The 17,291-nt window shown below is 38.1% G+C and overlaps 1 protein-coding gene across 4 annotated transcripts in view; it reads right to left on the bottom strand.

Annotated features, from left to right (window-relative positions):
- Positions 1 to 17,291, bottom strand: part of LOC139954597 (calcium permeable stress-gated cation channel 1-like) — a 69,066-nt gene that overhangs the window by 14,422 nt on the left and 37,353 nt on the right. For 3 of the 4 annotated variants that reach the window (XM_071954485.1, XM_071927954.1, XM_071927938.1), the window contains 5 exons: positions 16,431 to 16,627; positions 15,561 to 15,623; positions 10,690 to 10,852; positions 7,786 to 7,891; positions 3,251 to 3,418 (listed from right to left, as the gene is read on the bottom strand). In XM_071954485.1, coding sequence (XP_071810586.1) covers positions 3,251 to 3,418; positions 7,786 to 7,891; positions 10,690 to 10,852; positions 15,561 to 15,623; positions 16,431 to 16,627 — 697 coding nt within the window. Of the gene's footprint in view, positions 1 to 3,250; positions 3,419 to 7,785; positions 7,892 to 10,689; positions 10,853 to 15,418; positions 15,479 to 15,560; positions 15,624 to 16,430; positions 16,628 to 17,291 lie in introns of all 4 variants that reach the window. The other variant, XM_071927945.1, reaches the window with a different exon arrangement.

Here is a 17,291-nt window from a genome sequence, read left to right as displayed (position 1 = left end):
TCACTTAGTTTCTTCCTATTTCGCCACACCATTTCGCCACACCTTCAAACAATACTAACATCTGGACAACACATAAACACTCTGTTTTTGGACACCCTTTAAAGTTAGTCATACACAAGACAAATCCAGTTACAGAGTTAAGTCCAATTAAAAAAAGTTGCCAATTCACATTGGTGTGTATCTCTTGCAATTTGATCAGATAATTTCTTTATTAACATCGAGTCTCCATTCCTAGATTTGGGTTAAATATACATCGCTGTAAGGTTAACCCAATTCAAGTTCCCTTGATTTAATGCAATGTGATTTTATTTCATTACGGGCACATTTGTCTACCTCTATAGCTGGCCCGAGGGACAAACCATGGATACATGATTAAATGTTACCCAGTTTTAACAAATTTACATATTCAAGATCTACATGTAGACATCAAGCTATGTGTCATACTGTCATTGCTGTTAGTTGCCTCGGTTTTTGCACTCGACAAGATTTGTGTGTTTTCATTTTTATTTCAGGCAATGAAACCAATGTGCCTCAACCCCTACTTTCTATAGTATACACATGTAAGTGTTTAGGGATCTTTTGTGTGCATTCTCCCCAAGTTTAACAAATTTCCTTATTATAGATCTAGGCATCATGATGTGTCATACTGCCATTGTTGTTGCTCTGGTTTTTGCACTTGGCAAGATTTTTGTGTTTTCATTTTTATATATTTCTGGTGGAGAAACCAAGGATGCCTCCGAAGTGAAGCTCGCAAGCCTTGAGAAACCTATGAACAAGGGTGATTGCTATGTGAACCAAAAACACCTGGGTTAACCCCTACTTTTGTATGATAAGTGTTCTGGGATCTTTTAGAAGCATTCTCCCCAAGTTTAAACAAATTCCCATATTCCAGATCTAGACATCATGATATGTGTCACACTACTGTGGCCCTGGTTTTTGCAATTTGGCAAAATTTCATTTCTGTTAATGATACCAAGGATGCCTTGTAAGTGAAGCTTGCAAACCTTGGGAAACCTATGAAAAAGTGTGCTTGCTAAGTGAACCAAAAACAATTGGGTTAAACCCTATTCCTTCATCAGTGTTTATTCATGGATTATCAAGTATAGTACATGGGACCTATACGGCTTGATGTCCCATCCGAAGGACATAGCAATTACAGTCAAGTATGTTACCGAAGGACACAAGTGAAGGGAGTTGAACCCACGCTGTTCAGAAACATCAGAGCTCGAGTCAGGTGCTCTTAAACTGCTCCTTCCTGACACGCCATATGCCGTTCTGAACAATTAGACACTTTAAAAGAAATAAATTATCAAAAAAATTGTGGCATAAAATGACACATGTAATTTTTAATGAGAAGGTAAACTATTGTTCATTGTAAGAATACATCAAATGTATGGTTTTGTCAGCAAACTCACCACTGAGAGAAATACAAAGAAGAACCCCCCCCCCTCAAAAAAAAAAAAAAAAAAAAAACATTTCACGATTAATTCCTTATGATGTACATGAACCAACCATGACTCATGCACCATGAACATTATTTACAATAGCAAGATCCAACAGAACACAACGAAGCATAATATTCTGATCATTCACACAAAACACAAGAGATTGCTGACTCGGCATAAAAACACAGCCTATAGTTCCTGATTACATTGGATATGCACGATTTAAGCGATTCGCTACAAAAACAAATTACAGTGAGTAGATAAAAACCATACTGATGGAGTCAAGGATTGGAGTTTATTAGAGATCCAAAAAAACATTCCTTTGACAATTTACATACGATTACTTCAAAGTACCTCAAACTGAATCCAATCAAGCTTTTTGACAGCTGAATTTAAAGAAGCAGGTGCTACTTCTCTGAACAAGTCATGTCACAGTAATGTCACTATTATGTATGTAGGTCACCAGAAAGCATATTTTGCTGTATTGACCACTTACACCAATGTCTAGAACTGAAACTGCTTTCCTTGTCTTTTCTTTGCTAAAACACTGATTGCTTTTCCTTTTGCTTTGCATCACAACCAGAATACATGAAAACAAAATGAAATATCACATGTCGCTACTGTCTGCAATGCTCGCCATTTCAGGCGTCCACCTGCATGTTATTGCCATGTGACCTCATAACCCAGAGGGACATTGACTCCTAAAATAGCGCAATTATTAAGACGACGTCCGGTGATTTGGGTTGATAGTTCTTGACTTGCCATGTGCTCCATACAAAGTTGCCGCTCCAACTGCCAACATAATGGACTGACCCTCAAGTCACCCTCAGATCGACCTTACGAAGACTAACTTTCAAGGATGGTGTGCCTGAGCTAAGAATGTCAGGAACTTGTCAGTTGCGGATTTGTTTACAACATGAGTTTATTTAAAATGATTTTAAGCTACTGACAGAACAAAAACCAACAGCCGCGAGAGTAGCTAAATTCCTACTTCTGCGATTGCCTGAGCTAAGACCGTCAGGAACTTGTCAGTTGCGGATTGTTTAAGACATGACTTTAACTACAATGATTTTAGGCTACTGACAGAACAAAAATCAACAGTCGCGAGAGTAGATAATTTCCTACTTCTGGGATGAGTTCCTGACAGGTGGAACAAATCCATATATTGTACAGAGTAGCGTATGTATCGATCACATTATGCGTTACTAACGTCTGCATTAATGTACACACTAACACAAGTTTGGCTATTAACACTGAACACGTTTCAGCAACCATGAGCATGGTTTTGTTCAGGGTGACTCGTCTTTCAAGACATTCACACAATTTCTTATTTGGAGTGACCTTGAGTGTAAATTTTCTGTTAGATTCCGTCGCAGCGCAAGTAAAACACAGGTGACCTGAAGGAGGCTGTGGTAAAACTCTCCATTTTAAAGAGCTACAATTTCACAGAGCTGCAGCTTGGCAGAAAATATTGCTTTGCAAATTATCTTGCCCCTGTAAAAAAAAGGAACATCATTTTATTTACAGGTACAACCAATTTCTGCTTAGTAAAATTACTGCAAAAAGCAAAAAAAAGTACTATCAACTTGCATGAGTTGCATCTCTGTGAACCAGCAGCCGATTTCACACAACGCTAGGATTAATCCTATCTTGAGTTAGGATGAGTAAAGGATGGGTTCAATGCGTCCTAACATCTATGGATACGAAACTCGTCCCAAGACCTAAAATTAATCCTAGCTTAGGAAGAGTTTGGTGAAAACAACAGAGGCCTGGATTTTGAAAGAATAAAAAATATGGCGACTTACCGAGCCTGAGGACAGAGAAGAAGAGTACAGAGAGCTGTAGGAGCATGCCAGCAATGACCACAAAGTTGATAGCCGTGTTATGGGTGTCCTTATCAATACGAGACGGACCATAGGCAAAGTAGATGTTATATCGGTCAACCAAGTGCTTGAAAATAATGTAGACAAGACCTGTGTGGATGAAAAAATAAATAATTGGTATTTTGTTAATTATTTTAGGATTGAAGGTGGTGGAGACGGTGTTCCTCCTTACCATTCAACTGTACAAGGTTACCAAACACTTGTCTTGCTTTAGATTCTACAACTGCGGAGTAGATTTTTGGAATTCAAGAGATTTCTCAGTTCCGAAAAGAACTGTCCTGCTTATTAACTATTACCTGGGTGGAAGGTACATTTGGCCAGGACTACTACTTCAGCTTTAGTGGATCCAGGGGACTTCTTGTTTAAAAGCTTCACTACCGCGGAGTGAGTTCTTAATCGGTCTAAATGTTTGATCTAGTCATCGCCATCAGGAGACTAAAGAATTACTAATGAACAAAATGTGCTTTTTTTTGTGTAATTTATGAGATTTTTCCATTGATTTTTATAGATGAAAAACTCAAAATTGCTCATTTTTGCAAGTTGCCAATATTTTGCCGATGATCACCGAGTCCAAGACCATGACACGTTCCACCTTGGCTTGCAAAGTAGAAATGTTTCATTGGTAGGACCTGATTTAAAACAACCTGGAAACCCCAAGGGAATAAGGTTTTATCAGAAGGTAAATAAATTGATAATCAAAAATCATGAATACACTCATAAACTTTGACCACAATATTTGCATATCTTCAGTTTTTTCCCCTTAGTAATTCCTCCCGTTCTTTTCTGGAAAGCAATTTCCTTCATCAAGTCTTCAATTAATGAATGCCACACTAAACCTATACTGACAGGAAAAGTTATAGTCTTGTAGAAGAATAAAAAGATTTTTTTTTTTCTGAATGGAGATAAATTTGAGTTATTGCATATCACTATCAGGGAGCAAGTTCAGTTGCTGACAATATTGCATCCTTTATCTTGACTATGGGTACAACATCAAGCTGGTTAAGCATACTTCCTACCCGGTCTCCTGTTAGAAGCTCTATGAGAACAAGACCCAATCTCATAGAGCTGTTTGAACAGAAAATATTGCTTAAAGCCATTGGACACTTTCGCAACAGAAAAAAAATTAAAGTTCACAGATTTACAAATAACTTATGCAGAGTTTACAGAAGGTAATGGTGAAAGACTTCTCTTGAAATATTATTCCATGAAATGCTTTACTTTTTGAGAAAACATTAAAACAATATCAATGCTCGATATCGAGAATTACGGATTTATTCTAAACACATGTCATGACACGGCGAAACGTGCACAAACAAGGGTGGGTTTTCCTGTTATTTTCTCCCGACTCCGATGACCAATTGAGCCTAAATTTTCACAGGTTTGTTATTTTATATATAATTTGTGATACACAAAGTGTGGGCCTTGGACAATACTGTTTACCGAAAGTGTCCAGTGGCTTTAAACATTTTCAGATAAGCAAAGAAGAGCAGGATACCAGATATATATAGTACATGTGATATATTTTTGCCGGGGACCTTAAGCATTATTGTGTTGTGCTTTAGTTTTGTTGTTCCTAGCTACATTTTGTGCTGAAGCAGCTGTATAAAGCTGGGCCAAGGGATGTATCGACATGGAGGTTGTAAGGGTGTGAACTCCCCCCCCCCCCACCAATATTATTGTTCTCAGTCTTCAAAATTTTAGGCTCATTTTGCAAATGAAGCATGAAGACAAGTGGAACAAGGGCAATCATTTATTTTCCTTTAAACATATTAATTTATTTAAAATACGAACATTCTTAGTAAAGTGTCGGTTCGGGAAAATAAAACGTCAGTTGATAACATTTTTGTTGCTTTAAAATATTCTATTACAGTTTGGTTCCGTGCTAGTAGGCCCCCTAGTCTCTCTTGATATAGGTAACAGAATATTAGTAGTCAGAAAGTCGGCAAACTGGCTTCCATACACCCCCCCCGAAAGCAAATTGCAGTCGGCAAACGGTCTTCCATTACACCCTCCCAAAGAAAAAAATGGCCTCTCTACGCGCCTTAATCTGCTAGAGGGTGCTCCGTAAAGCAGTAACCGTTGCTCATCACAGGCATTCTGAAATTGGGCCGTGGTGAATGTTATAACATTCTTGATTCTCACCCACGCACCAATGTGCTGCAGAATTAATGAATAACATTTGAGAAATATAGTGTGTATTGATTCCCTCCCTTACAGTGTGAACAGGTGCCAGCGAGATGTACAGTCATAGTCCATTAGGGGGGGGGGGGGGGGGGGCGGAGAGTGAAAATAATCGTGTAGTGTCTTTACAAAACACCTGTGTACAATAGATCTCTCAGCACTTTCATAATCGAGCAGATTAAATTATGAATTCTTGTATTCAGCGGTCTGCAAAATTCATGCAGATATACTGGGAGTAACAGAGGAATAATGGGAGGGTAAAAATTAAACTTACATGTATCTACAATTTAAATTTTAGAATTAAAATATGGTATTTTTTTAAAGTTTAATTGATGATTTTTAATCTGGAAACTGAATTTTGTATACAGTTGGTGATGTGTACCATCATCCTGCTAAGTACATGTATTACTGATGAAATGCTATTGTTCTTAATAAATATGGCAGCAATTATAATAACTTCATAACCTGGTAAAAAAACATTAACCAATTAAACACATGACTGAATGCGGAATAACTCCCCTAGGTGATGTTTTCTCAACTTCTAAAACTGAAATGAGAGAATATCTGACGGATTTTACATGACAGGGAAAATCATGCATGCAGAAAAAAAAATCTAAAATCCACGACCCCATCGAACCACACCTAAAGACTCTCAAAAGTGCATCATCAATAGCTCCGATCCACAACCGCAATGTCACGCTTGATTAATCGCAGCGCCATTCGCTGTGCCGTGGGAATTGTTCTCGCGTCTGCTTGATAAATTGCACCATCTCTCGTTTCAGTATGCCAATATTTGGAAACCAGCGTCGACCTAACATTCCCCGAAGTATATCTCATTTTGTCAAGGTGGGAAATTTCATTACATGATCTCATTCATTTTTGCACTTTGGGGATAAATAGGATAAGACTTGATTAACAATAATATTGTGGAAATTCAAATTCAAGGGTTTAGGTGTGTGTGTTTGACACCTTTAGAGGAATCAACAATTCAGTCTAGTGGGAAGTAGAAATGCTCCCATTACTCCTTGCTCTTTTCAGTGGACATCATCAAAAGACTGACTTTTGGGTGAGCATCTTTAAGATCCTCTATTCTGCATGAAAACCCCATCAACATTTCACTGTTTTCAAACTATCGGATTTCCGATGTGCAGGACCAAGACTTCCCACTTCTCACACACAAAATAAATCAAATGTAAAGCAAAACATTTCTAGAAAAATATTGGAAGAGAGGTTTTTCCAAGATGACAAACTTTATACCATGCAAGTTATCTTTTTAATTTGTGTACATTAAAGGCAGTGGACACTATTGGTAATTACTCAAAACAATTATTATCATAAAACCTTACTTGGTAACGAGTAATGGGGAGAGGTTGATATTATAAAACATTGAGAGAAATGGCTCCCTCTGAAATGACGTAGTTTTTGAGAAAGAAGTAATTTTCCGCGAATTTGAGAGACCTCAGATTTAGAATTTAAGGTCTCAAAATCAAGCATCTGAAAGCACACAACTTCGTGTGACAAGGTGTTTTTTCTTTCATTATTATCTCGCAACTTCGCCGACCAATTAAGCTCAAATTTTGTTATTTTAAGCATATGTTGAGATACCCCAAGTGAGAAGACTGGTCTTTGACAATTACCAAACCGTGTCCAGGGTCAGACAACTTAATTTTAGTCTTACCAATTTCATACAAGGCAATATAAGTTTTTGGAAGAGCACATTCATTTTTAGTTAAACCATCTAGACTTCAAGAAATGTGTCTTAATTAGAAATGGAAGATCATTAGTCCGGGAAAAATCATATTCATGTAAACAGCCTAGACTTCAAGATGACAAATAACTAGGTTTCTTGGCAAGTACACGTTTCTATAACTTTGTTCACCATCTTCTATTCAACTTTGTATCTTTGCTGCTGTTGCCCTGGTTTTACTTAACAGTCTCCAAGGACGACAGCACCAAAGCCATTAGTAACAGTAACCATGGCCTAATAATTATGATTGCTATCAAATAGGGCCAGGGTCTCATTTCTTTGAGCCGCTCAAGCAGAAAAAGTTGCCGAGTTAGGGTTCACAACAAAATGTTGCTTAGTACCAGAATGAGGTTACCAGCTAAACTACTACGTCACATGTACAATTTGTGGCTGGTATCCTGCTCATTAATGCTTAGCAGAAATAGGTTAAGCAATATACTTTCTCTTAAGCAGCTCTGTGAAATTGGGCCACAGACCTTGATCTCATTTGGATTCTGTGTAAACTACATGGGATTTGGTGACTACTTACCTGCTGGAGTAACTAGTGGGCAAGTGATGCTGTACACCAGAACTATAGAGAACGTTGTCAGAACCCATGCATACTGGACACCATACTGGAACTCATAGGCTAGTCGCTGTAATAACAATGACAACATAAAATAAGCTGCTGCAAACTGCTTACCAACCAAAATGACATGCAGGATAAATGCCAAATGGCCTCACATTTCGACCTTAGCAGAGTCTTTCTAAAATGGCTAAATGCAAAGGGGTCAAAACTTGAGGCTGTTACTGTTATCAACTTCTTTTTGCAATGTAACAATGTTAAATCTATATGAATGGAAAGGTACATTGTAAGTTTCTTGAGAACAAGCTCACCCTAGTTATTAGGTAAAACAATAAATAAATACAATTTTAACCCGTTTTGAAATGGAACCATGGTTAATGAGAAAGTGGCATAGGGGTCCCACTGCAGTTTATGTTGTAGACTTGCGTGTTTGTGAATGTATAATTCTAACTCAAACTGCCTGAACCAAATAGTTAACATAAAAATGGATTAAAGGAAAAGGACACTATTAGTAATTACTCAAAATAATTATTAGCATAAAACCTTACCTGGTAACGAGTAATGGGGAGAGGTTGATGGTATAAAATATTGTGAGATACGTCTCCCTCTGAATTAACGTAGTTTTCGAGAAAGAAGTAATTTTCCACAAATTTGATTTCGAGACCTCAGAATTAGATTTTGAGGTCTCACAATCAAGCATCTGAAAGCACACAACTCTGGTGACAAGGGTGTTTTTTCTTTCATTATTATCTCGCAACTTCGACGACAAATTGAGCTCAAATTTTCACAGGTTTGTTATTTTATGCATATATGTTGAGATACACCAAGTGAGAAGACAGGTCTTTGACAATTACCAATAGTGTCCACTGTCTTTAAAACACAAGTTGTTCTAAGTGGCATCACTTCAAGACAGGATATTTTGTATTGGTACTTTTTGGTACTAATTATTAAGATCTCAGATTCAAATATCAACACCAATCCTACACAACATGTATGTCTGTAAAGATGCAGTGTCAAAAGTTTACAGACAAGGAACTGAAAGAGTACAATAATTTCAATATCTCAATTATAATGTTAGTGTAAAGTTATACAACTCTCAGTTGATCAAATAAGTAAAAAAAAAAAAAAAGGTTGAATGTGTACTAAACACTAGAACATTGTTGATTATACATTACTACTCTTTCACCACTTGACAAATCTTCAGAAAACACTTTTTACAGGCTTAACGGCCACACTGCAGTGATAACGTAAACGATGACGATAACGACGCAAAGAGAACGCATTCTATTGGTTGAATTGCTCCTTGCAGAATACGCCCACGATCTTTCAACCAATCGAGGGCATGCATTTTTATCGTTATCGTTCTCGTTATCGGGGCCTGTGTGACCGGGCCTTTATGCCAGCGTTGCAGAATATGCTGTACCCTGGAGATTCTGTCTACCATACAGTGATAGCGCCCTCTTTTGACTTAACTTCCTTCAGCCCATGTTAATTTACCCTGAGACACACACACACAAGTGTGTAAACACCTGCAACCGGGGACCCTCCTTTGTTCAACTCTTTGTGATAGCAACCATGGACCACAATGCTTTTCTTTGTGATAGCAACCGTGGACCTATTGTCCCTTTTGTTATAGGTCCCCAGTTTAAATACGTACCCACTGGGGAACAAAAACCCTGACACCAGAGGTTTCTAGTAAACTAGTGAATAATTATGAATGAACTGCACACACAAAAAACAATTTAGTGCCATATTTACAAAGCATATCAACATTCAAATGCAAACTTACTGATACTATATTATGACAGCTGAATGGGAGAATCGTTCCTAAGCTGGTGTTAAGCCCGGTTCATACTTCCTGTGAATGCGAATGCCAAGCGAATTTGACATGAATAGGACGTCACAACCCTCCTTTCGCAGCGATATTCGCAAGTGAGTTGAGCAAAGTTGAACTGCTGCGAATTATTTGTTGCGAATTTGTGACGTCAACATTCGTATCGCATTCGCATTTGCGGGAAGTATGAACCGGGCTTAAGTCTTGTGATTATATAGTTGATTCGTACAAAACCAGACCCTTGTATGCTTGTGTAGAACATGGTACAGCGAGCCCACATCACAATTGCTTATCATTAAAACAGGGCATTCCAATCTTAACTACAAGTAAGTCCAAACATTTGATTGTTGCGTTACCACAAAATGGAGTAAATCGGAGGATGTTAGAGGGTCTTTAGCCAGAGTGCCTTGTCACAGGAGGCAACTTTTCAGGCAACTTGGAGGCAAACAACTGCAGTGCATTCAGCAAGACCACTTTGGTAGTAATTTTTTAAACAATGTCCACATCCCCAAGAGACCCGCTATGTGAAAATAAGTCAGATGTTGACAATTTAAAAAATTGAGTTACATTGATTAGCATGGCTGGAAAAAACGCACCAGCAGCAGTTATTTGGTATACATGTATGTCTAAGCTAGCTTTGGGGTGTATCGCGTGGCTGCTCCCATTTGAAATTACCCAGTACATAATTTTTGGTTAAAAACGAATTACAAGTAAAGTGATGTTTAAACTAACATTTCGCGCAAAATGATTCAAATTAGATTAAAGTATGATCACAAAATTGTTGTACTCATAAGCTTTATTGACAAAAAAAAACTTATGTTTTCCACATTAAACCGTCCATAACTCATCAATGCTTTGGGCGACATCTGACTCATTTTCAGAGTGGGTCACATGTGTGAACGTTCAAATGTGACTGGATTCTCTTCTTGGAGATAACCTGGAACTGGTTGCCTGTAAATTGCCTCATGTGGCATTATGACCCTAAGACACAAAGGGGTGAGGTTATTCAGAAAGAAACATCAAACTTGTCTTACACTTCTCTTGGTGATTTTCTCGGCCTTAGACCTCGTCCACAGCATAGTGATTGCATACAGGAAGAGTTCTGGGAATCGGATGAGCTCTAGCGCTGTCCCAATGAAGGCTGATGTAATCACGTAGTTCACAAAGAAGGCTCCGTTCTCAGGTAGGAAGATACAGCTTCAAACATTTGGGGGAAAAGGAAACTTACAAATAAGGTTGCATGCATTTATTGGTTACTTCCAGAAAAATGAAATTTCAAGCCATAATGCATTCAATGCACAAACCTAGCATCAGGCAATAGTTTGTTCCGCTATTCTAAGCTACCTCCATTTCTTCAAAGAATAACAAAACCAATCCAATAAACAAACTGGAATATAAGCATTGAACCATTTTATTAACCCTTATTTAAGTGATAAATGTATATCAACATTAATGTGTTTTTTATTTATTTTAAACTGCGATCCCTCCAGAATTGGTCACAATACCAACCTCATCAAGAGTCCTCTTTCCCATTCTGAAAACTGTCTGGTCGTGCGATTATTTATTTATCATTTTACAACTAGTTTCCTGTAGAGGTTTTCGGAACATAGGGGTGTCCGAACAATGGCGCAGTCACCGTTCTATTCCAGAACATCCACTATATGCAAAATGAACCTTTAAAAAAAATTATTGTTTGTTCAATCACCGTTGTAGATAAAACATTTGCATTTTGAAAAAATACTTGCATTTTGACGCTAATGTATCAAGGCCCCTGCTATAGCGCCATACAAGCACTCAAATGGTTCTCAACAAGCGTGCATGCAAATCAGTCACTTTAAGGAGCCAATCAGCATTGTTTGTCGGTACATCTCTACCAAGGGTTAGCCAATCAGCTTCATTTGTCAGTACATCCCTACCAGGTGTTAGTGATGAGAGGTTACGATACGGCGCACTGACCATGGTAGTGAGGTTGTGTTATTTTGTTCTTGTTATAGAAGTGGTTTATTAGAGCCATTAAAGTATTCAGAGTCTTCAATACTCACATAATTCAATTCACACAAGTGAGATTAAGCGAACATGTTTTTAGAGAATGATCTAACAAGTTAGTCATTTGAATGCCTCCTTTTCATCATGTAATAATCTTTCGTGGAAGAAGTGTTAGCTCTGAAAAGATTAGTCTGCATTGACAGTGTAGTCTCTTGCTTCAATGCAGTAATGGCCACAGCACACTCGTCCAAGCGTTGATAACAAACCAACTGGCTCTATTCAGAGCAACCACTTATTCCAAAAGAGATTAATCCATAATGTTTAAGTACGAGTCAGTGCAACTAAGGCAGAATGTCATGGTGTTAGTGAATTGATGAATTGATAATTCTGATTCATGTGCTCAGTGATGTAAGCTGAGTTAAAATCAAACTCCTCTAGGAATAGATTCAGAAGATGCCAAGTGTGTTTTTCTGGGCACAATTTCCCAGAGCTTGTTAAAGGGAAGGTACACGTTTGATAATTATTCAAAACAACTATTAACTTAAAGGAACACGTTGCCTTGGATCGGTCGAGTTGGTCTTTGAAAAGCGTTTGTAACCGTTTTTTATAAAATGCATATGGGTAGAAAGATGTTGTAAAAGTAGAATACAATGATCCACACAAACATGCCTCGAAATTGCGTGGTTTTCCTTTTACCTTGTCGACTAACACGTCGGCCATTTATGGGGGTCAAAATTTTGACTCCCATAAATGGCCGACCATGTTAGTTCGCACAGTAGAAGGAAAACCACGCAATTTCGAGGCAAACTTGTGTGGATCATTGTATTCTACTTTTAAAACATCTTTCCAACCATATGCATTTTATAAAAAACGGTTACAAACGCTTTTGTTTTGACCAACTCGTCCGATCCAAGGCAACGTGTTCCTTTAAAAACTGACTTGGTAACAAGCATTGGAGTGCTGTTGATAGTATAGTAAGAGGTAACTTCTCACTACAATAATAAAAGACTTCTAGCTAGAAGTCTTTTATTCCTATCTGAAAGCACACAAATTAGTCCAACAGGGTTTTTTTTCTTTCATAATTTCTCGTAACTTCGATGACCAATTGAGCCCAAATTTTCACAGGTTTGTTATTTTATGCTTATGATGGGCTACACCAAGTGAAAAGACTGGTCTTCGACAATTACCAAACGTGTACAGTGCCTTTAAAGACACTGGACACTATTGGTAATTGTCAAAATCCAGTCTTCTCACTTGGTGTATCTCAACATATGCATAAAATAACAAACCTGTGAAAATTTTAGCTCGATTGGTCATCGGAGTTTGAGATAACTATGAAAGAAAAAACACCCTTGTCACACGAAGTTGTGTGCTTTCAGATGTTTGATATCGAGACCTCAAATTTTAAACTTGAGGTGTCGAAATCAAGTTCACGGAAATTTACTTCTTTCTCGAAAACTACATCACTTCAGAGGGAGCCGTTTCTCACAATGTTTTATACTATCAACCTCTCCCCAGTACTCGTAATCAAGTGAGGTTTTATGCTTATAATTATTTTGAGTAATTACCAATAGTGTCCACTGCCTTTAAGCACAAAAAGTAGCCAAAAACAACACAGTTATGCTGAGCAGAAAAGTAACCAGCTAAATACCATATGTCACATGTACATTCTGTGACTGGTAGTCTGCTTATTTAATGTCTTCTGCTTCAGTAGCTCTAAGAAATTTGGCCGTGTTTGGAGCCAATTCATCCATGCTGACGTGCTGACATTTCAGCTGTATGGCAAATGCCAGCTTTCCCATCGGTTGACCTGGTTAATGTAGGCACAAATGCCAGGTGGTATCGATACACTTTGTCCACAATGAGACACTTTTGAACTCTAGGTGGCAGCAGACTTACCAGGTAAACTTACATTTTTTATATCTTTCTGAGCATGCTCACACTCCGAGAACAGTGGATTTACCTGGTAAATCTGCTGCCACCTAGAGTCCCCAAAGTCTGAGGGAGTCCGTGCAGAGGAGACACAGACTGAGCTAAGCATTCTCCCCGTTCTACTTCTTGCAATGCGAGGCATCTGCAAGAGATTTATATCACTGCCAAGGAAGAATACTCTGGCATAGGAGTTCCCAGCAGGCCTACCAGAGACCATGCAATGATAAAAATGTAAACTAGATTCATTCAAAGTTCAAGTGACTCAAAGGATGCTGTTTGATACTAACATCAGTATTGAATTTGTTACATGAAGCCTTCAATTCAGAAACTTGCAATGTTCCTCTGACTGGTTATGACCACCAAAAACAACCGGAACAACAATAAACTCTCCCTGTGCTTAAAGGCAGTGGACACTATTGGTTGTTACTCAAAATAATTATTAGCATGAAACCTTACTTGGTAACGAGTAATGGGGAGAGGTTGATGGTATAAAACATTGTGAGAAACGGCTCCCTCTGAAGTGATGTACTTTTCGCGAAAGAAATATTTTTCCACGAATTTGATTTTGAGACTTCAGATTTAGAATTTGGGGTCTCGAAATCAAGCATCTGGAAGCACAAAACTTGGTGTGACAGGGGTGTTTTTTTCTTTCATTATTATCTTGCAATTTTCACAGGTTTGTTATCTTATGCATATGTTGAGATACAGCAAGTGAGAAGACTGGTCTTTGACGATTACCAATTTAAGAAGCAAATTGAGGCACTGTCCAAATATTGATTTAAAAAGTTTAAAAAAAATACAATGACGATTACTAACGATGTTAACACTGCTGATTGTTTCCTAATGTTTTGCCACATGACAATTCCTTCAAAGTTAAGTTTAGTGTGTAATTAAAGGCAAAAAAAACCTTTGGTTTTTAGAACTGTCCGATTGTTTTAAACCTATGTGAATGAAGATGTATACATTAAATCTAACATGTGAAAATGTTGTTTCTATCCAAAGCCGTTTATGTCCATGCAGGAAGATAATACATGTAGGAATACACAATCTGATGAAGCCATTCTGCAATACCACTTCTCAGATTCAAATCGAGGTACATCAAAACTGCAATCTTTTTCCATTACCACGTTACTTTGAAGTGAAATGTTTAAAAAAAATTGTTTTATACTACCGAAAGCTGCTGTTGGCTTCTGACCCAATGTTGTTACTGCCATTATTTTTAAGAGTGATTGCCAAACAACAACCTTTCCTTAAACAAAGTAGCCTTTATAATATGGAAAGGTTTGCGGTAACACCATGTAATGACTATTTCTCTAATGAGAATGGGTGATTCTGAAAAGAACTGTTGGTTTCAACTCGACATTTCGATCAGTAAGCTCTGACCGTTTATTTCAGACCACCCCAACTCATTAGAGAGATATTTTTTACATGGTGTTACAGCAAACCTTTCCATATCGTATTTTCACCATGCAAAGTTTCATATCCTACTTAAAGTAGCCTTTGCTTATCTTAAGAGATAAACATTCCCATACAGTAGTCCTCAAAGAACCAGACACAGATCGAAATTTAGAAGTCTAGTATCCAGCATTCACCAAGGCCAAAACCCCATTTAGAGACAGTCTCCACAGCAATCATAAGAAGAGCACCACCTCAAAAGGTCAGGGGTTAGTAGTAACCATGAAAACCAAGTCAGTATTTCAATACACGATGCGATGAGAGAAGGGTAGGGCATATCAGTAAATTGGCAAATGAGTTAGGAGGAAAAGTCATGAAGTTTAGCCAGAAACGGTGAGATCAAACGAAAACCAAAAAATGACTCCCTCCTGAAGTCGGTCCCCCACTTACCCCCATCGGACTCGGATTTCGTCGGCACTTTTCAACCAATATTCAAAGAGGGCCTGGGCGCTGCAAATGCAGCGAAGAAACAAAAAAACACAAGAGGGCCGTTACTTTTCATGTTCACATGAACGACAAGAAGAAGACTTACCCCCAACGCAACGGCACATCCTTGTTGCTTGATTTGATCCAGTACTCGAACAAAGCTTGTGCACTGCGCGGTTAAAGAGTTAACATTGAACAAAACAGTGATAGTTATAGTTAAGTTAACAAGAATTATAGTGTTAGTGACAATGTTTACTAGTGTCTCTCATCTGCAATGGCAATTTAGTCAAATTAACAACTTAATTCATTAATATTTAGTGACCTTGTCACATATCATCAACTTGCTCGATACAATGCCATTTCGAAGAGTAATACACTGGCTTAACTTCGGTTCAGAAGTTACAGTTCCACGTTCAACGTTTAGGTTTTGGGTTGAAATATCGCTATACAGTATTAGTTGAATTTAAGACTTTAGTGATGACGATATTAAGCCGGCAAAACAAGGCCAGATACTGGACTCTTAGTCAATTCAACCTCATTGTCTCAACAAATGCATTCTTGCTTTACGGATAATTCCCACACATCTGCATCATATACCTTGCAATGGTTCAATCCATATAAATGTCCCTAGTTTCAGCGGTTTCAATGAAACATTTTTTACTCATACAACTTGAGAATAATAATAACAGCAATAATAATAATATGCAGATGTTTCTAAAGCACCTTTAAAATTATTAAAACAACAGAAAAAGCACTCACTATACACAAAGTGTTGATATCTTGACAGATAAATATAAACCTGTGGATACATTGACAATTCAAAATCTTTCTGAATGAGACATGATAAAACAAAGTACAGATAATATTATACAATACAAATAACATTTGTTAGAGATAGAAACAATTTTACACAGATGTCTTAAAACAAAACAATTGATACATAACAAGTGCTTCACTGTTTCTTTAAGACACTTACCTAGCCAGACCAAGCGAGGGTAGCACAAGCACCATCAATATGAGAAACAGGAAGGTTTTACGCATGATGGTGTGGTTGAGTTTGGTGCGTGTCCAGTGGAACTCACAGTAATAACTGGAGTAGATCACCAATAAGGGAAGCAAGGCAGCAAACGTCCACAGAAGAAGAGTCGGCAAGAATTGCGAGATGAAAGGAGACTGTGACAGAGAAGATATGAATGGTATATCATAATCATATTGCATACAAAGGTAGACTACAACATTGGTTATTATGAGGGTACATTAACTTAAACCATTATTCATAAATACCCCAGACAGTTTCTCTTCTCCTATTGGTGGAGAGCGCGTCACGTAGGGGTGCAAACGGTTGATAATGACCAGTGTTTATAACCGACTGGCTTCTGCGTGTCAGGCACGCAACATTATCACACCCCCCACACAACCCCCAAGGCTCCACAACAGGTTTCACCACGCATCACCGAGTTCACTTCCCGCCTACATTTCCCGCCTTCGTGCTTCACCGCTGATCCACCGCCTAGTACTTAAGCAGCATGCAGCATCAGAGTCCAGCATTCTCCAGAAGACGATCAGAGCATACTGATCGAAACGTCGAGTTAACCCAACGGTTCTTTTTAGAACCACCCCAACTCATTTAGAGATTGTTATTACATGGTGTTACCGCAAACTCTTCTATATCTTATCTCCACCATGCAAAGTTTCAAATCCTACTTATTATCATGCTGAACGCAATTCATAGCTATAAGTATAAACAGCGTGTAATCTACTTCTAAGCGCGGAATTCTGCTCAACGAGCCAGGCTCCTAGTGGATGATACCCATGCCTACATCCTTACGGACTGTGA

This window comes from Asterias amurensis, chromosome 1 (genome assembly GCF_032118995.1).
Source record: "Asterias amurensis chromosome 1, ASM3211899v1".
NCBI lineage: Eukaryota > Metazoa > Echinodermata > Asteroidea > Forcipulatida > Asteriidae > Asterias > Asterias amurensis.
This window is presented reverse-complemented; position numbering and strand designations above follow the sequence as displayed.